This window comes from Merops nubicus, unplaced genomic scaffold, assembly GCF_000691845.1.
Source record: "Merops nubicus isolate BGI_N331 unplaced genomic scaffold, ASM69184v1 scaffold4758, whole genome shotgun sequence".
Taxonomy (NCBI): Eukaryota; Metazoa; Chordata; class Aves; order Coraciiformes; family Meropidae; genus Merops; species Merops nubicus.
Window position 1 is genome coordinate 58,300 of NW_008627649.1, and position 22,285 is coordinate 80,584.

At 36.9% G+C, this 22,285-nt stretch overlaps 1 protein-coding gene across 1 annotated transcript in view; it reads right to left on the reverse strand.

Moving 5' to 3' along the window:
- The window catches only part of POT1 (protection of telomeres 1), a 64,893-nt gene extending 48,029 nt beyond the window's left edge, over nucleotides 1–16,864 (reverse strand). Inside the window, exons 1-6 of the mRNA XM_008946383.1 lie at nucleotides 16,745–16,864; nucleotides 11,894–11,966; nucleotides 10,403–10,494; nucleotides 5,584–5,694; nucleotides 3,785–3,835; nucleotides 2,495–2,609 (exon numbers count right to left, since the gene is read on the reverse strand). Of these exons, the coding sequence (XP_008944631.1) occupies nucleotides 2,495–2,609; nucleotides 3,785–3,835; nucleotides 5,584–5,694; nucleotides 10,403–10,494; nucleotides 11,894–11,966; nucleotides 16,745–16,864 (562 nt within the window). The remainder of the gene's footprint in view (nucleotides 1–2,494; nucleotides 2,610–3,784; nucleotides 3,836–5,583; nucleotides 5,695–10,402; nucleotides 10,495–11,893; nucleotides 11,967–16,744) is intronic.
- Between the last annotated feature and the right edge of the window lie 5,421 nt (nucleotides 16,865–22,285).

The following is a 22,285-nucleotide window of genomic DNA, read 5'->3' on the forward strand; positions in this document are numbered from 1 at the left end:
GAAGTGTCCTGCTCCTGAGGAGGAAGGAGCAGCAAAGACAATGTGTGATGACCTGACCACAACCCCCATTCCCTGTCCACCTGTACTGCTGGGAGGGAAGGTAGAGAATCAGGAGCATAACTGAGCCCAGGAAGAAGGCAGAAGTTAGTGGAAGGTGTTTTTCAGGATCTGGTTATTTTTCTTATTGTCCTACTCTGATTTGATTGGTAAATTGGTGGTGGTGTTTAAATTAAACTGATTTTGTTTCCCCAAGTTGAGTTTGTTTTTCTCCTCTGAACCTAACTGGTGAGTGAGCCCACCCTGTCCTTGTCTCGACCCTCAAACCTTTTGTCATATTTTCTCCTCCCCATCCCACCAGAAGGGGATGTTGAGAGGCTATGTGGTGTTTAGTTGCTGGCTGGGTGTGTATAAACTATGACACAGTGTTACCAAAACCAACTGTTTAACAATTAACAGTGGCATCCAACTTTTCTGCAGCATCCTCCAACAATTCCTATTTGCTTTTTCCTATATAAATCAATCAAACCAGTATTTCCTCTTAAAGATTTGCAATTTACTGTTTAGCAAGATAACTTGAGCATATCAGTGACTATGTAGAATATGATAATATTAATTTTAATTTAACTCTCAAGAGGAAAAAAACAAACATGCACTATATTTGCTATAAAAACAGATGGACCATTACTGGCTCAGTTCCTAACATAATGACTACATTTATTTTTAATTGTTAACATTTAAATTAAGATTATACCATATTCTTCAGAATTTCTTTTTTGTTTACAGTTCAGAGTTATTTTGGTGAACATTATAGCCTCCTCAGCATTGAGTAAGACTGTAGAGGGGAAAGGTTTTCACGGAGCAAGCCTTGTCATCTCCTATAATCAACACCAATGGGAATACATTTCAACTACTAACTGTACGGCAAGCACAAACCTGCTCTCAGGCAGGCACCAGGGCACTGAGTAGGAACATTTCTCCTGTTGACAAGGTCAACAGTATGTAAAAATGCTGCTGAATTCCTGAAAGCTATTCATTAGCTTGTGGACCCAGTTAACCTAATATATTCTTGAAAAATCCCATGCTGCTCTGCACAACTTCTCCACAACTGCTGACTGGGCCCCTGACTGCCTTTAGTACAGCAACCCAGGAAGCACCACGTGTGTGTGTCTTGTCTGTTCTGTGGGCAAGCAGCAGACCATGCTTTAGCTACAAGTACAGGGAAGCCATGCTTCAGCTACAAGTGAAAGCAAAAATAACTGTGTTTGTTTATCTAGAGGAATACTACATGCACCAAATGGAAGTAATTAAGCATGCCCACAATACAGATTTTACAGTATAGCCCAGTTGAATACACTAAAACCAGCAGACACACATTTGCACACACCTCCCAGATGTTCCTCCCACTCACACACCGATTCAAAGACTGAAGATTGCTTGGTCTTCAAAAAATGAAGCCATTAGTTGAACCTGGAGCATTTTTTTCTTGAGTGCACCACCATGTTTGCACAGCTTCCAGGTATTTCACTTCCATTTCAAGTTACCAAAGTTTAAGCAAGCCTCATTCTGGAAGCCATGGTACTGCAGGAATAGCACTGTGCCCTCACAAAGGCAGTTACTGCCTTATCTTGAGTGTATCACCTTCAGACTGCTGCTGGCAGTTTTTGAGCAAGTAAGATCACACAGATCTGTTTGCAAAACGTTTTGCAGGCATGCCACCAACTCTTGGTTCTGATTTAATCCTCACTTCTCAAATTTCTGTATTTAGAAGCCAAATTCATGGCTGTCATTTTTCAAGAAACTTGCATGCATAATTAATATGAAAAAAATCCATTACCATCATAATCTATTTTTTTTTATTAGAAATATATTTAGAAGGGAAAAACAACCAATTTCAAAATGCACAGTAAATTTACTGTAAGTAGAAAATACTTTGATAAGTTCTGAGTCAAATAACAAGTTTTACTGCTTAATCGAATTCAGCAGAGATATCCCCTAGCTGTGTACTTACTGAACACCTAATGAAATGATACAATCTTCTAGCACAATCAGTAAACAGTCACCTCACAGAGAGAAAAAATGATTCAGCTGTTGCACAGCTTCTACAAGGAAGAAGTATGCTGGCACCACATTTACAGCACATCATAACATTTACTGTCAAAATCTCAAGGAAGAATTGCACATAGTTACACAATGATCCTTTCCCACAAGGACAGGTGGAGGGCTTTTTTATTTTTATTTTTTTGTGTGTGTAAGTCCTCATCCCTGTCGTGTACTGATAGTATTAGCTTGATAAATACTTACTTCATTTCCTATCTCCACCAGTCTGCCTAAACTGACTGTGATATCCCTTTACCTATTTGTCGCTTTCTTGATGTTAGCCGAGAACCATGATCAAAGGATTAACTGAATGTCATTGTTCTGACTGATTTTTAACAGAGTAAGAACAGTTCTGTGTGGAGGAAGTAATTTTAAATCTCTTGAATATATTACATACCAGTTCCTTTGCTTACATACGGAGGCTTGAAGAATTTCACAACGCCATACAAATTCACTATAGTTCCATCTTTAAGCTGATCCAAGGAAGTATACATGTATTTTGGTGCAACACGCTGGAAAAGCATGATAAAATTAGGGAACAGAAGAAAAAATTCAATCACTGACCCACAATTTTTTCTTTTAACACCACTGACCCTCAGATAACATTTGGTTTTTTTGAAATGAAATAATGAGTATCTCTTTATCTTACTCACTTTATATTCTCTAAAGGCAATAAAGAGCACCACACTGATTTCCACTTCTTTTTGTTGTTGCATCTTCCTTACAATAAACTATGCAGTCAGTTCAACTAAGTTTCAACACATGAAATACATGAATAAAGGTCACTATAATAAAGAATGATAGAAAGCAATTTTCTTCTGATTGATTTTAAGAAGTCCATCCAAAGGGCTTTTTAAAGCACATACATAAATTTTTGTAATTCTTACTGGCAGTGTCACTGCACAGAATCACTGTTTGGTAGGAGTGGGGAGTGTTCACCTCTCACAGACATTGTTTAAGCCTACCCATTAAAATGGCACACGTTGGAGGATTATAGAAACTAAGGACTACCTTCTATTGTTCAAGCACAACTCTCATCTTAAGGTTGCATTCTATGCCGATTAGTCTCTTTTAAAGAACACAAGTTCTGCCAAACTGACTGAAAACTGTGGTTTTCAGTTACTGTATCAGGGGGAAGGGAAAAGAAACTCCTCATAAAATGAGCCTGAAGCCAAGCTGTATCATCTCCAGTACTAAATCTCTGACCTTATGATAAAGAACAATAAAGTTTCATACATCTATTTCTATGCCTTCGATATATTATTTCTGATAGAACTTTAATTTAGACAAATAAACGCTTTTTTCAAACGGTAATCAAAAGAAATGTTAAGACTTGTACTTGAAGTCTGATTTTAAAACAAAGGACGATTCACATTCCTATTTTTTTAAAGTACAAGAATACAATCTGCTTTAGAACTACAGTTACCTTTCTAGTTCATATTTCCTAAACCAACCTGCAGCCTATTTTGAGATCACAATGGGAACTATACTGCAAGTACAGCAAAAGTACTACTTTTCATGTTTTATTTTGTTTTCCAGGCATACTGCTTGCAAGATTAAAAGCTAAACACGTGACTGTTGGGATGAGAGCATGGAAGCAAAACAAACAGGAAGAAGAATTCCACACCTTGTTATTTACATGCAGTTAGTCTCATGTGTTTTAAAAACATCTCAAATATAAACTCACCACGGATGCCATTTCTGAAGCGGCAGACATTGCTTTTGGTTTAGTATAAATCTGAGGAGAAAAAAAATAGCAAACGCTCTGATTACAAAACCAAAAGCACTGCAAATATAACATTTGATTACTGTAAAGCAAATACTACTATAAGCAAATACGAAACAGCACTACCGACATTTTTGCTATGTGAATCACTTATCAAACCAGTGAAACTTCATCCTACAGAAAGAAACAAAATAGTATTTAATCCAATTACACTTAGATAAAAGCTCCTTTAATCAACATATACATTTTCTAAAGTAGACAGGCACTTAGTTGAATATGTTGGCTCACATTAGGAGAGTCAGGATTTGAAAGCTGGAGGTGACAAATTTAAAGCTGTACTTGCTCAGCAGAGAACTTACAACAGGGTTTAGGTTTTGTACATCTCAAAGCTTAGAGCAGATTTAGCTTCACAGATTTCTTACTCTCCTTTGAGGGAAAAAAAATTAAACCCCAAAGTGGTCAAGGCAAATTCACCAGAATGGGATAAATTCTATTTAAAGATAGTTTCTAAGCTTTTAGAGCCATACTCATAAGACAGACCTATCTTTAGTGTGAAGTCGTTTAAGAACTAAACCATAATTTTAATTAATTTTATTTCTCATTGATCTGCATGCCAAGCTTTGGTTAATTATAGAGGTCAATTCTGGGGGAAAAAAAAAGCCTTTCTGAAATAAAACGTATTTTCTTAAATTTAAAATTATGTTCAGACAAAATTAGACTAAATTTCAAATCTTCATACTGGCACAGGACTTATTTTAGTAACTCTGTTTTACATGCAATTTTGTGTATAAGTTTTCATAATTACTTCCAAGTTTGTTTCAAAATGGGACTGACTGGCTCAAAGGAAGAACCATATAGTGTAATGCTGTATTTTTCTCCAGTGAAAGTGCCTTTTCACTGACTACAAAATGGAGTTTGCAGCATTGTCACTGAGAGTTCAGCTGAACACTACCATCCTTCTTTTTAACAGTAGTAGACAACTACAGTGACCAAAAACGTGCAACACCATCACTAGATGCCTGTAACAGCTGGGATAACTTTTATATGAAATATTAGAGATACCCCATTGACATGTCCACCAAAGGTTTTGAAACCTTAGGTTCATTTCACCTCGAGCTTTTCTCCCCTCCCAGCTACAGTTTTACAAATGTAATGTCCTAAATCCTCTGGTATTTAAACCTTTGGAATTTTTTTAAGTCCTATAACTTTTAAAATACTAATGCTTAAGGTAGGAAATGCTTCCTGAAGCAAAGACATAGTAGCCACAACAAATATGCACTACTGATGTGTTACCACAAAGAGAAATATCAGAACAGGCTATCTCTACTCCCATATCTCAACAGGTGGAAGCATTTAAGATGAACAGTATTGATGTGAGAATAGTACATAAACCAGGTATTTTTCTCAGAAAAAAGATTAAATTCTCAACAAATGATAGGCCCAGGACTACTCTTCCACCCTCTACTTTGCATTATTGCATTGTGTTATGCATGAGAATGGTTTAAACTCTAGGGATCTATCTAAAGCCAACTAAGGTCAAATTTCTGCACTTTATATAGAAATTTACCTGGAAGGCCTGAAATAATTTGGATCTTGCATGGTTAAGGTTATTATAAAACTGTATGCACACACACACAAACACAACCTGATTGTTTCCTGATGAACATGCTAAAATCCTCTATAGCACTTCAGATTCTAATTGATTTTACGTAAGTATCGGAAGAAGAAAAAAGGTTAAAAAAAGTTGAGTTCTCACGTACATAAATGGCTGATCCAGCTTCTTCAGACACCTCCAGGTGGCAACTGTGCCTACCATCCTCATCTGCTGTAGGTGATTTTGCCACCTTAAATCCTGTAACTATAGAAGTGTCCTATAGGGAAAGGGTGATAAACAGATGATTACAAAGTCTGTACCACTGTAGCCTGTATTCTGTTTTAAGTGTGTGATGTGAAACTTCACCCTAAAGTCCCAAGACATTCAAGAAATAAAATGCCTAAACAAGCTCTAAACAATGTGTTTAAGTTCCTCTGTTTAGCTCTTCTATGCATGAAATTAAATTTTTCACAGTATCAGAAAATTTTTTTTTTTTTTCAGATTCCACTAAAATTGTTACTCTTGATCCTACTGCCACCAAGTGCCAATTTTGACAAGGGTCAGCGGGGACGAGTCACACTGAATAAAACAAAAGACTCATTCCCCTTTGAATGTACTGAATATTGACTCCTTTCTGGGCGAGATTAACTAAGCTAGAAAAGGAAGCGCACATCAGAACAGCAGTGACAAAACGTTCTTTTCTCAGAGCTTATTTCTTATTGAGCTACAGCTGCACTTTGAAGAGACTCTCTTTGTAGGTACCTTCTGTTTTGGTTGGATCAACATCTTCCAGTTTCTTCCTTAAGGGTCAAACAGGCAGGTCAATCAATAGGCACATTGCTCGTGGCCAAAGAGACATTACAAACTTCTCTGGCACGACTCCCGAGATTCTGGCACAGGAAGCAATTGCATTTGCAACTGCATTTTCTCTTTGGTATAAAGTTCCTCAGACACGACAAAGTGAACAGGAAAAGGATGATTTAAGGGGTGGATGATTTCAGGAGTAAATTATTTAAGTCCCTGCAGCAGCTTACGTTACAGATGATATGAAAGCTATCTGACCAGACAAAAATAACGCTGGGAACTCTGACAAAATGTAAAGCTCCTTTATAGTCAGCTCCTTTAGTACTACAACTGCCTAGCTGGGCTATACCAGCATGCTCCATTCCAATAAACATATTGGACCCCAAGCCCTACTTCTATTTGACCTTCTACCAAAAGCACTTCCATAAGCTTCTACTGGATTATTTTTGTTCATGTTTTTATTTGATTGGAATAAATAAAATCTTTCTGATTAGAGTTGACAGTTTTAGACAAATATTGCACTTTTTTGCTATTTCAGCAATCTGACAATGTTACTTTAAATGATTTAAGATCCAAAACCTTAATGTTTTGTGCAAGAACAATAAAAGGTGCTACCTTAAGTGACAGAGATATACTTAGTTGTTAAAGGATTTGCAAAAAAAAAAAAAAAATACTGCAGAAACATGTTTGATCAGACAGTTTAATATATGATAAAACTACCTAGGGCATAGCAATTTTCACATAGTATCATAAATGGGAGTTTAAGTCACCTAAGTGTAAGCCATACTGAGCTAAGTAAGTTAAAGTGAATCAAAACAATTAGGTAACTCAATATCCCTTGCACCTGGAACATTCCAGATACAAGCTTCACAAAACTCATCTGTTTTGCAGAAACCAGGTGTAAGCGTTTGTCTTTCCTTTGCTGTTGCTGATGCCACTCACGGTGTTCTGTCAACAACAGAATCAACCTTCAGCTAAAAATCCATGCCCTGCTATACATTATTCCCATTTCAGCATTTTATTAGATTGCAGGCTGCACAAGATTCTGGGACTTGGTTGCTGAGTCAGGATTAGAGCTCTACACAGCTGACTTGACTCGTCTTATTTTCCTCGGTCAGAAGGAACTTTAGAATTACATAGGCTCAGACCTTTACACAGGTTGATAATAAATGGAAGCTTTTTTTTGTCAATAATATTACATCACTGGTGATTACTCTTGTGTAACATGGAACGCATAACAAAACATTCAAAAAATACCTGTGAAAACACTGCAATTTCAATGAGGAAAAGAGCACTAAACTCTAAATCTGTCTTTTTAGATAGAAAGAACAGGTGTATTCCCAGATTTGTTACAAATTCACAGTCCACTGGGACAGATTGTGACTTACTGTTTCTAATCATGCAAAAAAAAGTTATAGGTTTGCACAGTGCTTTGAAATTTAATGCTATAGTAGTGTTCAAAATAGATTAGCTTCCATTTCATGTTTAGCGAAGAGTAATTATTGGAAGTTGTCTTATTTTTGGTATGGGAATCAAAGCCATTTACAGAAATCAGTGGATTTCCACGTCATCTGAAGAGTACTATATCACACAGAATCACAAACTCTAAGATTTGGTCAACATTTTTAAATAGCAAAAGGAAATTCTATTTCCCTCATTCAAGAGAACTGAGAAATAAAAGAAAGACAGTATTTTTCCTGACGGTTACTTTGTTACAGAACATGAAGACTCTCAAGACCCAAGCACAACATGGTTATTCACATTTTGGGGAGCAGCTTGCTCCTTTCCTCCCCTGACTAATTAGCTAAAGCTGTTACAGTATGGGAAGTGCAATATGGAAATCTACAAAACTGTGAAGTTTGAAACTGTAAGCAGAAAACAAAAAATATTTGACCTTTCTGAAGTCATTCTTTAATGGCTGAAACTTTGGGGTTTTAAAAATTAAATTTATTATATAACTGCCAAATTGCAACTCTGCTAGTTTCAGCAATCATTCTGTCCCCTCATGTTCAGCTTCTTCAAAAATTAAACTCTCATTTGAGACATGCAGAAAGTACCATGAAGGCTCAGTTCACCGGGGAAGACGAAGCAGTAGTGTTAGTGCACTCTGGCTGTCTGCGCATTGTTGCCTGTGGGTTGTGGTTTCCCATTCAGCTCTTCAGTACTGATCTTCCTGCCTTCTAACGGCTGCTCATAGCCTGGTTCACGACTAGAATTTTTATCAGGACAATAAAGTGATTTGCCCTTTAAATTTAAAAAGATTCTGCAGCTTGTATATTTAGGAAATCAGTTCGGGAATTTCCTAATGCAGTCACCGCCAAAATCCCGTGGCATAAAGAAACCCCCAATTGTATAAAGACTCGTACATGGTTGTAAAAGATTTTTCTGCCCTAAACAGACTGAACTGATTTTGCTGATCTTCAAGGCATGTTTCTCTCTTCAGTGTGGCATATGAAAAACATCGAAACAAGGCTCTGATCCACAACAGAATACTCCCTGACCTGCACCCCTTGCCACCCTGCCCAAAGCCCCTCCATGCCATTTCCTCAGCCTCACACGTATCAAAGGGCTCAAAAGGGCCAGGCACCAATTTCAAGGGAAAACGAATAGCATGTTCTCTAAATGGGTTCTAATAAAAGGATCTAAGTAATTTTTATTCCTTATGGCTAAATTAATCTGAAATAATTCTATCTGTGAAATCCTTCATTCACAATTGTGAGGTGGTATTGACTTCTCCTTCATGTAACTTATGCTGGTTGGAGGAGATACTAGATGTAAATAGAAGGAAGATGTTCTATTAAATTTTCTTTTGCTCTCACACAGATTTCTATTTAATAGACTACACACTACAGATAACGTGCATTTCCCAAGACCTACCACCACACTATCTGTCAGACCTGGAAAATGTTTCTTTCAGTGACTTCTTCAAAAAGAAAGCTTTAACCTGTTCAGTTCATGACACAGACTCAAGTATCTGCTGATGCAAGCCATATGGTAAATAATGCCAGAAAAAAGTCCACAGAATACAAGGAACCACAATGCTAAGCAAGACTTCTAAGGTAATTTTCACATTCATTAAAAATGCAGTACGAATTTTTAATATTTATTAATAAACTTTAATAATATTTATCATTCGTAATAGTCATTTAATATTTAAGAAAACAAATCACGTGATTGGAAATAAGCCAATGTAAGAGTGGCAAAGAGAGAAGGGTCTACAAATATATATGCCATCATCTTTCATTTCTGTGTGAAGTTTTCACCTGTACATGATCCTGCAATTTTTATTTTTTTTAATGTTGCAATAGGTCTTCTCTCTAATCTATACATATTCATGAAATCCATATTAATTGTATCAGATCAAAAATGTTGAATACACAAGGATTCAAAAGTTTTCAGCACCTAAATATTTATAAGTGCATAATTCTAGAAAAGCTATAATATAGTTTAGCATACATTAAATAAAGGCCTCTGCTCTGATTACAGGTGTAATTCTTGAAATTGGCAGCTTTGGTCCCATCTGTCTCATGAACTGATGCATCTTTGAAGTTGATACAAATTCAGAATGTAAACTACTACCCAGAAACAGCAAGATCACTCCCATTTAGTATAAATGGATCTTTCCAGAAAGAGGAAAGAAAATGAAGGACCTGGGATCCAAGCAAAAATCATTATTTAACCTCAGGTAGAATTACATAAAGAGAACTACAGATGTCTCTGAAGTCAAATTGTTCCAGAAATTAAGAGCAACTTGGACTTTAAGTGATATTTTGATGTCATACCCTAAGGTCTGATATGATTTTCACCCTTTTTCAAAATACAGATCACCCGAGTTCAGGTGTACTAGTCCATCTGAGCTGAAAAACCCTGACAGAATTTTAAGCCATTGCTATTTCCATATTTGAGAAAGTCTAACTTTTGTGCATAACATATTTTTAAGAACATGAAAAGAAACACCTATTTTCTTCACTAAAGAACTTTCCATCCTTTTGATGGAGAAAGACTTTTTACAAAGGCCCAGAGTGACAGGACATAGAGCAATGGTTTTAAACTGAAAGAGGGCAGGTTTCTAACAGACATATGGAAGAAATTCTTTATGCTGTGGGTAGTGAGACACTGGAACAAGCTGCCCAGAGAAGGTGTGGATGCCTCATCGTTAGAGAGGAAACAAGAAAAATTACCCCAGGGCGTATAACTCTTGCACAATCCTCTGCCATTTTTCCATATATTAAAATATTGATGCTGTTGATCCGTGAACACAAGTCATTCAAATCTAGAGGAAAAGAACAAACAAACAAACAAACAAAAAAACAAACACAGAAGTAATTCCAATCACCATAGCTTCTCCAGAACAAAAAAGCAATGAGGAGAGATTTCCAAAACAAGTTCATCTACAGAGTCTAACACTTCATTCCAATTAATAAACAAACAGAAAATCCTTTCAAATATTTATACAACTGCTTTGGTCTGCTAACTTTAGGCATATCAAGCAGAATATTCTTGGTAAGGGCGTAATTTAAAAATGAGGATACATTGTACATCAGTGTAGATTAAACAGAAAGGACAAAGATTTCCACTCGGATGATCAGTGTATAGTGATAGAGGAAATATTACCCAGTCACACATGAACACAGATCATACTGTAGAACTATGTAAACTGGAGGTGTTCCAGGACACCGACATATCAATAAATAGCTTTCCCGGAGGACTGAAGCAGAAATTATGTTATTTTAAAGAGTCATTTTTTATCTTTTACTGTTTCAGAAATAACACTAACAACTCAGATGTGCAAGGGTTTTTTTTGAGTCTTGGCCCCCTGAACAGCCATGTGAAATAGATGTGCAAGGGTTTTTTTTGAGGCTGTGGAGAATATGCAGAAACTCTTGGCCCCCTGAACAGCCATGTGAAATTAGCAAGACTCAGGGAAGTTTTGCATCCCTCTTCAGGAACCCTGAAGCCAGCAGCAAAACTAAGTCAGGTCCCATCAACTTCATTCACTTCTCAGCCTGCTGTCTGGTCACAGTCCCAGAATTTGTAGAATCGGAAAGACTCAGAAGGAGCAAGAGATGATTCTCTACCTAGTGCAAGGAAGGAGCTGAGAAGGAAATGGAAAGAAATTAAAAGTTCCTTGAATCCAACAGACTCCTGGCTAACTACATCCTCCTCCTTTCTTGCTAGAGGGGGTGATGAGCTTTGCACTTAAAAGGGACATTTTTTGGTATCATTTCTTATATGATGAACAAGTTAAGTCTTTCAATGTGCTAACGTGTCTATGATATTCAAATACCCGAGTGATCAGGTGAACTTCTATTTTTTAACTGCCTAAACTGAAACAGAATGAAATAGAAATATTTTGCTGGCATTTTTCTTAGTTTTTCCTTATGACAAGCAGCTTACATAGAACTAATGCATTTCCAGGACAGTATTTTAAAATATTCTGCAACAAGAAGCCTACTGAAATATAAAGACTGTATTGCTTCCACTAACTTACCTGGCATAAGTTTAAAATAGTCTATTTTTGTAGAGAATGAACATTTTTAAAAAGTGTTTTAAATGTAACATTTTACTGAACACTAAAAAAGCAGGCACAAGTGATGTAATAGCATGATGTCAAAAAAAAAGCATCAAGAAGTTCAACAAAATAATTTAAAATGTATACTTAAAGGAAATACCTTGAAGAACAATCTTGAAAAAGTCTGTCCCATCTTCAAGTTTCATTAATGGGTAGGAAAGAAGAACTATTCCCTAAAAAGTAAAAAAAATAAAAACAAAACAATAGTGAACTAAGCCTATACATTTCTGAGTTACTGATATACTGGTAACAGCTGAAACATCTGTAAGTGAAAAAGGTGGAATTGAAGAGATAAGTGCAAATTACCATCTGAATCATAAAAGCTGCCAAAGACAGCAATGAAAAGCACAGTTGTTGGGATATAATGGAGAAAATACTACACGTCAATACTACTTACATTCTTCTGTCTGGATGATAAGCTTAGACTAACCCATGAAATAGTAACTATGGAAGCACCTTTTACCAGTAACACTAGCAGCCCAAAGGCTACAGGTTTAGCACAAAACATGAAAGGCAGCTAAAAAGGTAGGGTGATCAAAATCTTGAAATATATAGTAATTTCTCCAAAAATACCGGCAAAGGATTATGATGTAACTAACAAAACACAATCATAGTGAAGAAATAAAGAACACATAAGATAAATAATCTCCTGTGAAAAATAAAAGCACTGTACAGCTGGTAGAACAGTATTACAACATTTTGAAACCGTAGCGACCTATTAATTCCTCAATAATACAAGTGCTCTAAAAGACACAAAGGTTCTATGTAAAAATACTCTCTTTAAAGTGAAGTTACAATGAAGCAAAAATCACAGACCAATAAATTCTGTGATGTTAACGTTGCTTTGGAACAAGTGTGTTTTGTTAGAAAGATGGTATCTCATCAAAAAAGGTTCTCCTTCAATAGCAGCAAAAACGTCAGTCAAATGTACTCTTCCACAGTACTGCAGGTTAGGCACTGTACCCTTCTCAAGGATAAAAACACAGAAATTTATTCAATAAAGGGAGATACAAAAATTTAAAACCAGACCCTATCAAGTCTTTAAGAAAACTACACAAACAGCACAGGAAATAAAAATATTTCTTCTAAAGAGACAGCAGAGACAATCTGCCTATAAATGCACAAAAGCAACATTAGGAGGACAGTCAGGTAAATCATAATGACTTTAGAATACACATCTTCAGTGCAAAACTTGACTTAAATGTTTGTAAACAGTTCTTAAACCAAATTAAGATAAAATACACAGCAGTTAACTGCTACTGCAGATGTTTTCCAGTGTAAAATTAGTCCTACATGTTAACAAAGGAGGAATCCTAACAAAATTAAAAAAAATTATTTTACTGTTTCATAAATAAATACTAAGACTCCACAAATTACCCTTTTCTAACCCAAAGTATATTTAGTGTAACAATTAAAATATCCATGATGAAATAGATTTAACAATGTACCACGTTGCTTTATTGCTTTTGAGACAGTAGTAATACTTCATTTGAGACCAAAATGAAGGCCAAATCTATAGTCGTGTTTTTAACAGGCAAGTTCCTACTTTTCACAGGGAAGACTAATGAAGTCTGAGACTAATAATGTTCTGACAGTTATCTATGAAGACATACACTAAGGTTTGCCACTTGTTTTCAAAATTGAAACTTTGTTTAAAATGTCAAGTATTTTATATAATTGTTATTGTTGAGATTGTTTCTCTTGAACTGTGCTCACAAATAAATACTGCAGAATTTTTCTTGTAATAAAGTCTTTTCAACGTTAACAGTGACCTCAGGAACAGTCTGTATTCTTACTGAAGAAATTTCAATCTGCACAACCAATTTTATTTAAAAGCAGAAGTCGTTGATGAGATAGAGACTGCTTTCTGACTATTTTTATTTTTCATTTTACATCCTGGTATCTTCCAATGAGTTTTCAAATGCTGGGATCACATTCTTTGCTGTAAGTCTTGTCCATCTGTTTTCCTTTATATCTAAATCACCTATGCTCTAGTTGTCTTCTTCAGCAGAAACACTACCTGCTGCCTTCTCAGCATCCCTGAAACTCATGTGGTGGGTTGTGATGACTGTGTCCAGCTTACTCTGGCCTTTGAGGGATGGATGACATCATGGTAGCCAAGGGCTTTCTGTAACCATGACCCACACATCTTGCTGGTATGCAAGTATGACTGAGAATCAATCACTCTATAAATAGTGGACAGCCCAGGGCCCGTTGAGTTCTCTTGCACAGATGCCTCTCGAGGTTACTCCTCGAGGCTGAGAGACTCCTTGCCACCAAAGATTCTTGGTAAGTGATTAACAGCATGCCAAACTTTGAAATCTTAGTTAAGTGATAAAAAGAAAAGTGTGCATATGTAAACCTTTAGACATAAACTGTTGACCAGCTCTTGGAGTGGATCCAGCCGCACTTAGACTCCTCTCTGAGAAGGTGTTTAGAAAGCAAGAGGGTCCTTTCTGAATCTCCTGACCCAATGAGAGGGTCTCCCTGACAGTTTTGTCTAACCCTGTTCTCTATGCAGTAAATAATCAAGTGTACCTCGCCATCAAATCTTGTTAAACCACTGTTGCATTTACCACTGAACTTTGTTAACGCACTACTTCATATCAATAAAGTATGCTGTTGCTACTCTCTTAGAGGGAAGTCCATGACTCCATGACAGCTCTAAACTTCAACAAAACCAACCTTCGCAAAAATGACTCAAATTCACTCTTCGCCCAAAAATCCTTCACTGTTTATTGAGCCCACAGACAAGCTTCTTCCAAACCCCTCCTCATTCCGTATACCACTAGACTCACTATCAAACCAGCTATGTGCAATTCCTCTAGTGAATGTGTCTCCTTCGTGCCACAGCCTTGTTCCTCAGCCTGATCCAACAGCTGTTTGGCAGCTGATACTCAGATTTGGTTCAGCTTTGCCACAGCAAGATCCAAAATATGAAGATTAATGGGAGAAGGAATCAGGTTCAGCTAATCGATGTCAGGACTGAGAATGGATGGACATTGCTTGTGCTGCATTCCCACAAATTTAAATTTGTATTGTCTGAGGGATGCCAAAAACAAAAAAAAAATAATTACAGGTATGAAAGGACTGAGGCACATAGGCCAGACAGAAGCATCTTGGATGGGTTTTGCTGCTTTTTCCCAGAGCATATTTCATAAAAATCCTCCTCTCCCCTTCCTCCCTCCTCAAAGCAGGACCTGATCCCTGTTTTGGCAGGTGATAACCTAACATCACTGCATTCGAAGTTTTGCTTCAAGCTCAGCCTGTAGAACTGGATTTTCCTACATCTGTAATGGTGCATTAGCACCAGCCTTATCAGCTCTCCAGTTGCACTGTTTTTATGTCAAGCTGTTTTAGTCACCTACTAATCCATGTCAGCCGCAACATGAAGTTCTTTTAACATAAGGCAGAAACCTGAGAAAGAGATTCTATGGACTTTCTCTTTCAGTAATCACTTACAACACTGTATGTATGCTCAGAATCATACTCTGGTAATTGTTCCGCTTTCCTAATGGAAACATTTATTTTGGCAGAAACATTTTCTAATTTATAATCCATTTTTGTCTGCTTCAACATTTCCTTTGGGAAAAGAATCCCTGTTCTTCCATGTCAGAGATACTTGCAGACATAGTTCTTAAAAGCAGGAAAGCCTATATGCCCTGCAGGTGAAGGGGGACAGAAAACTACACCCTGAGGAATAAAACCCCTCTTTACTAGCAGCATTGGCTATTGATGTTTCCATTACACGATTTAAGGAAGGCTGGATCAATCTCAATCAAGTCACCTCCTATCACATTCTACTCCTGCCTGTTTCCAAAAAGTGCAGTTTTAGTCCTTGCTTTATCTAGTTGCACTACTCCTGGCATCTCTTCAACACCAGGCCAGAGAGTGAGAGCAGCAGAAAACCATCTTCACTTCATCAATATGGGAAGTCTTCTGCCAGTTTGTCTCATGAATGGACTCAATCACAGGGTGAGATAAGCCCTAGAGGTGGAACTGGGAATATAAAACTGGGGAAGAAAAATGTTTTTTAGATACAGAACATGATTAGGCCAGTTTAGCTCATATTTTAAAAATATTTGTACCATCTTTTTCAGGATTCAAGCCACCTAAGGCCTTCCAGAAAATTAGATTGTTTTGGGGTTTTTTTCTTCCCTTTTTATTTCTTCAGTAACAAACTGGAGGTAAGCCTGGGATGATGTTTACTACCTGTCACCTAAGTGTCAGGGGCAATTACAAGAATTTTTAGAACCATTCATAAAAAAAGGCTCTACAGACTGAAAAAGAAAACACTTAAGAGTTGACAATGCATTTTACTGAGTATACGTGTGCTAGGGATGAAAAAAATATTTCTGCATTTCACCAGTACACTAGAATCGCACTTCTAATCTGAAATATATGTGGGACTACAGTAAAATACAAATATACATTTGGTAATGATAGAAAAAAAACTAATTGTATCTTGATTTAAGTAGTTGCTACAGAGTTCTCTTTTCACAAAACTGGATATTACATTGCTTGATACTAGAAAGGCCAACAGCTTTAGAAGTAATTACTCTGAAATCTGATCTTTAACAAGATGGCGGTGCTTATTACTATTTTTTTAAAGAATAAAATGCCACTTAACCCCCCCAATCTCTCAATTTTCAGCACGGCCTTATGCATATTAATGTTTTTAAAGGGGTCCATAGTTTAGAAAGGAAGAAGCTTTTTCTAAAATTTAAGTCTGACAACATAATAGGAAGGGGCAGAACAATCAATGAAGTCAAAGGTAGCATGCAACGAAGTACAACAGTCATGATTTTGCATTGCTTGAAAATATGCAACAGATGCACACAAAGACCTACAGCTGCAGCAAGTCACCAATTGAACTGGAATATGGAGGCCTCTTATGATTATATCAAGAGCTATTTCAAAGTCAGCTAAAATTCTTTTATTAGTCAATTACCTGGAAGTATTTGTTGGTATGATCAAAGCCTTCTTGCAAATGTTTCAAATCCTCCGGCAAATGGCTTGGTAGCGGAGACTCAGATTTTCCTTTAATGATCTTCAGCAGTTGAACAGGCATAGCTGTTGTATCTTAAATAAAATGAGACTCCTGAAGCTCAAATCTTGCTCAAACTAAGATTTACCAGAAGTTGCAATTGAGTCAGAAGGGGAACATTTATCTGTTTCATAAAAAGGAAGTTTAACTACGTAAGAATAAAAGTCTTCAGAGGGATTGGCTTCATCTCTTAGCACCATGAACAGGAGGAAGAGAGAAAGTAACACTGACTTGGCAATAGACAGCCATCCAGATTACTTTATTTTGCAAACATTTCAAAACACTGCAAATGACAAAAAAAATATTACTTTATATATGAGTGCAAAGGGTAATGTAAACAATGTGATTATTTTATGTACAGAAATACACGTTAAAAACAAAGCAGCAACTCAATGACTCCTTCCCCAGCACAGGTCATGAATATCAATGACCTATATTCAGCTGTTTCTCTATAACACAAATTCACTGCATTGAAACATCTGTCATTTAACTTATAATGAACAAGAAATGCTTATAAAACCTTTTGATCAATGTATCAAATAAAGAAAAATTAATAAAGAAAATAAGATGGACAACTACAAATGCTAAACTCTGAATGTACTGGGAAAAAAGCTAAGAAATGTATGACTGTTGTCTTTTGTTTGTTCTCGCTGTGCTAGAAGTCAATAAAATAAATTCTTGGTGACAGAATATTGAGAATAGAGGAGGGGAAGAGTAGTCCATTATAATGAAGTTACACAGGAGAAATAAAACAAAATGATCTAGCAATAAGTAGTTATTACTATATTTTCTCACTGCACAGTCATCTTGTTCTTCTTGGGATATCTCTGGCTATTTGCTGTACAATTTTTATTGCAGGTATCTACAGAAAAGTCCCAGCATTATCAATTTTCTTTTTTTCAGTAAGTTTTAATAAACCAAGCAAAAAATAACTTTCTATTTTCAAAAAACCTAACTGGCAGTATTATAACCACAGTCCTAATTTCAGGCAGAGTTTTAGCAACTTTCATATGACAGTGAACAACAACAAAATATTCCCATCCTTTGTATGGACACAAAACTTGGTATTCTACTAAATAAAAGCTTAAATTACATTTTCATTTCAGTTCAGAAGTGCTTTTTCAGTGCTAGGCAGACTGAATTCTTACAAAATTTTCACTTTCAATCAAATGGAAATGGGAAGCCATCACAAGACAGAAAGACCATTGGATCATGTCAAACCTAAGTCAAGGCATACAGGTACAGAGACTCAACAATATTATAGGTATCCTTTAAAAACCCCACAACTCATTCTTCAGAAAAAACAAAATTCCATCTTACTGTCACACCAGTATCCAAAGATATCTGACTTCACTTAGGACTCGTAGCTGTTTCTCCTAGATGCGAATAACCTTCCTTCCTCCTTTTCCATTTTGCAGGAAACTCCCCAGTGATGTTACCCTTGTCTAAAAGTTATTATCAAGAACTTACATTCACTAATGAGAATTCTAAAAAAATAAATACTATGGTTTCAAGGATCTCTCTGCCAAAATTACTATATGTAGTACGACTGACTGGCTTTTGTTTTACTCCTAGCTTCCAATTTACGTACCACTCTCTTGTTGCCTGTCCCAGACTGCACCTTTCACTTTGCCATATACAACAGCAAATGAAAGGTTGGACACAATACACACAGATTTTAAATCTGCCATTCTTAGAATACTAGTTAACCCTTCACCATCAACATTAGGGTTTTTTTTATTAACCTTTAAGAGTTAAAAAGCAGTAATAGCAAAAGAATCTCTAACTTCTTAAGCTATTTTATCTACGTAATAAAGCATGCATTTAAAAGTAAAATACATTCTAGTGTGCCTGGTAATATCTCAAATGGTTAAAGCAGTGCCTGATTTGAGAGTCTTATTTTAAATTGTAGCTTAGACTTTAAAACCAGTCTTCATCCACTCCAAAATACTAAGCAACCCCAAGAACTCAGAAGCAGAATAACAATATCCCCCTACTTTACAACCAAAGCCAACAAGGAACTTGTTTCTCTGTAACTTCCTCCCCAGTGAGCATGAAATAAAGGAGGCCTTACAACATTAGGAAAACACAGAGACTACAGGAGATACTGTTACTCAAAAGCAGATTTTGAGCAGTCAGTTTACTAAATACTGATGAATAAATTTAACAGCTTAGCTACTAAAAGACAACCTAAAAATTTATTATCTGAGATGTGTGCAAAAAGAATTTACATAGGGACAGGCAGCTGGGCAAGAATTAGCTATGCTTGCAAATTACCAACCTTCACCAAAGTAATGATCTGTGTACAACATTAACCTGTCTGAACTGCAAAGCAAAACATGCTAGCTTACAACTAAAACAACAAATTTAAGAATCATTGCTTAAGCTTTTGAGAGTCTTTTGACTCAGAGAGAATTTTATTCTTCTGAAAGGAACCGAGAAGGCACAAACAAGATCAACAACTACCTGGAATGGACAGCATGGTGGAGAGCTTCAACAGAAGAACAAAAATCTCTTCTTTTTACTGGGGTAAAACTGAAGTATTACCAAATGTCAGTTTCTTTATATGGAACAGGAGATAATAAACTCTTACAAAGGTTCACAAATCTCTAACTGCAATCTCAGTACCCTTCTTCATAACAGCCAATGGCCAAGGGGCTTGAAAGTCATAGTAACATCCATAAAATTCACCAGTAATGATGTTGATCAGTTGTGGTTTCAACGTTGGTGTGGGTTGGATTCTTGTTTTGTTCGGTTGGTTTGTTTCTTTGGGGGTTTTGGTTTGGGATTTTTGGGGGGTGAGAGTGGAGCCACAACACGTTAATCAACGGTGAAGCGTCAACACGCATGACACTTTTCAGCACTGCCCTAACTTCACCAGTGAGCTGTAGAAAGCACCGAACAAGAGTTCTACCTTCTGACTCTGTTCTTTTGGTATGTTGACCTTGGCCAACCATAGGTATCCATAGAGCCTCTCACTTGTCTCCCCACAGCAGAACATGTCAGAGAATAGGAATAGTGAAAGAAAAAAAAAAAAAGGGTCATGATAACGACAGTTTAGTACGTGGAAGGGAGAAACAGCACAACCCAGAAGACACAGAACAGGCGATGCAAAGCCAATCACTCACCCCCTCCCACAGGCAGACCAGTGCCCCGGTAGTCTCTGACCAATGGCTCCTTGGTCACTAAAAACAATGCTGAACAATTAAAACCCCCAGTTTTTACTTGTTTAACATGACTCTATATGGTATGGAATGTCCTCGCGGTCAATTCATATCACCTGTGCTAGCTGATACAACCTTCTGAACTTCTTGTCCAGCCTCAGCCTCCTTGCTGAGGGAAGAAGGGGGAGATGCAGAACACAGCATGCTGCACGCTGCCACGAAGACTGTGAACTCCATCCCAGACAGATCCAGAACATATCTCTAAAACGTATCCAGCAGGAACCCATGGAAAAGACACATACTGGAGCAGTCTGTGAAGAACTGCAGCCTACGGGAAGAATCCATGTTGGAGAATTTCATGAAGCACTGTCTCTTGGGGGTGGGGCCCCACACTGGAGCAGAGGAAGGAGTGGCACAGATGAACTGACCACAACTCCCATTCTCTATCCCCCTGTGCCACTCAGAGGGAGGAGGTAGAGAAGTTGGGTCTGAAGCTAAGTCCAAGAAGATGGCAGGAGTGGGATAAAGCTGATTTTACATTTGTTCTTGTTTCTCATTATCCTGCTCTGATTTGATCAGGAATAAATTAATTTCCCCAAGATTGAGTCTCTTGCCCATGATGATAATTGATGAATAATCTCCCTGTCCTCATCTTGACCAACAAGCTTTTCTTTGTATCTTCTCCTCTTGTCCAGTTGAGAAAGGGGAGTGATAGAATGGCCTGGGCAGGCACCTGGGATCCACCCAGAGTCAACCCACTACAGCAAAGAGCTGGGAGGTATGACAAGCAGGTTTCTATTTCTACTTGAGCTGAAGGAGAGGCAAAAGCCTGGTATGGAGATGCAGGTGCTGTTCTGTCTCCACTGCTTGAACTAGTGAAGTATTAGGAGTTAGAATTTCTATAAAATACAACTAAATGATGCTAAAAATGATGCCTTTATGTTTTCAAACATGAACCAGGATAGCAGTCATTAACTCACTAAGATTTTAAGACTTTTAGTGAAAAGAGCAACTAGAAGACTTATAAAGCTTTTCAACTTAAAGTACGTACTTCACACTATATTCTAGCAGGCTGAGAAGCTGATCTATTCCACTTAGAAACAGTCAACTTCAAAGTTAAATCAGCAATATTGATCTTCATCCAGCAACACTATAATGAGCTAGAGGGATGTAGAACATAATGGATTAACTCTTTTTTTTTAAATTATTTCTCTCTGTTACAGTACTTGAGCAATTAATTAGATTTTTCTGGTGTGGTTTTTCCCCACAAACATGTCTAGCTGCAAGATGCATTTTGTTACTATTCAAATGTCATTGTTAAAACACAGAAAGGAATTGAGGTTTAAAAAGTCATCACTCTCTGATGACCACCCTCAAATTCAGCAGCTCCTTTCCCTGGCGCTTTCATTTAAAAAAGAACCTTTGCTATTTAGTTCAATGGGACAAATATTACACACGTGACTTCAAAGTTTAAAGGAATAAAGCTACAAAGGAAAATCTCTAAAAAGGAGCCATATATATCTGAAGCTGATGCAGTGAGACTCACCCATATATTTTACTTACTGTTTACTCTCACAACTTAAGACATTTATAAATAAGATTCAAGTAGAAAACAAAGATTTTTTAAATTTTTTTCTAGATCTCTAAATTTATGTACATATAAAACTAAGGTAGTTTATTTTAATTGCTATCCACTGAAGCTCCCATCTTCTTGTTCTCTGCAATTAAAAAGGAACACTCTGAGTATCAAGCTCCAAGAGTTACAAAAATAAAATTTCAAAAACAAGCTGATACAGCACTGGCTTCCCAAACATACAAAAAGATACCTTTAGTGACGTCCTTGGTGCTCACAGCTTTCCCAAATAGCAACTAAGTGAAAACAGGTCTGCCAAATATCTTTGTTGTTCTCAAAAGGCTGACTTCATAATGCTGAGAAGAATCATTCCAACTGAGTCTGCTGCTCAACAAGTCTGTAAGTGGCATAAACAGAGATACTCGTAACGATGGGTGGTAAAAAAAGGAGGCTGCAATAAAGGTAGACAGCATCATGGGGCATTCAAAAGGATGGACATACAATACACACACACACAGAGTAGAAGGAAAAAGGCAGTGAGCTACAAACACCTTTACCCTTCCAATAGCAGAAAGGGACAAAAATATGGAAAGCAACCAAAAAAAAAATCATTTTAACAAGCAAAGAATTATATGAAAGGATGTACACTGTATGAGAACCCAGAACTAACACCCTATAAGGGAAAGTGATACATATATCACTTGCTTA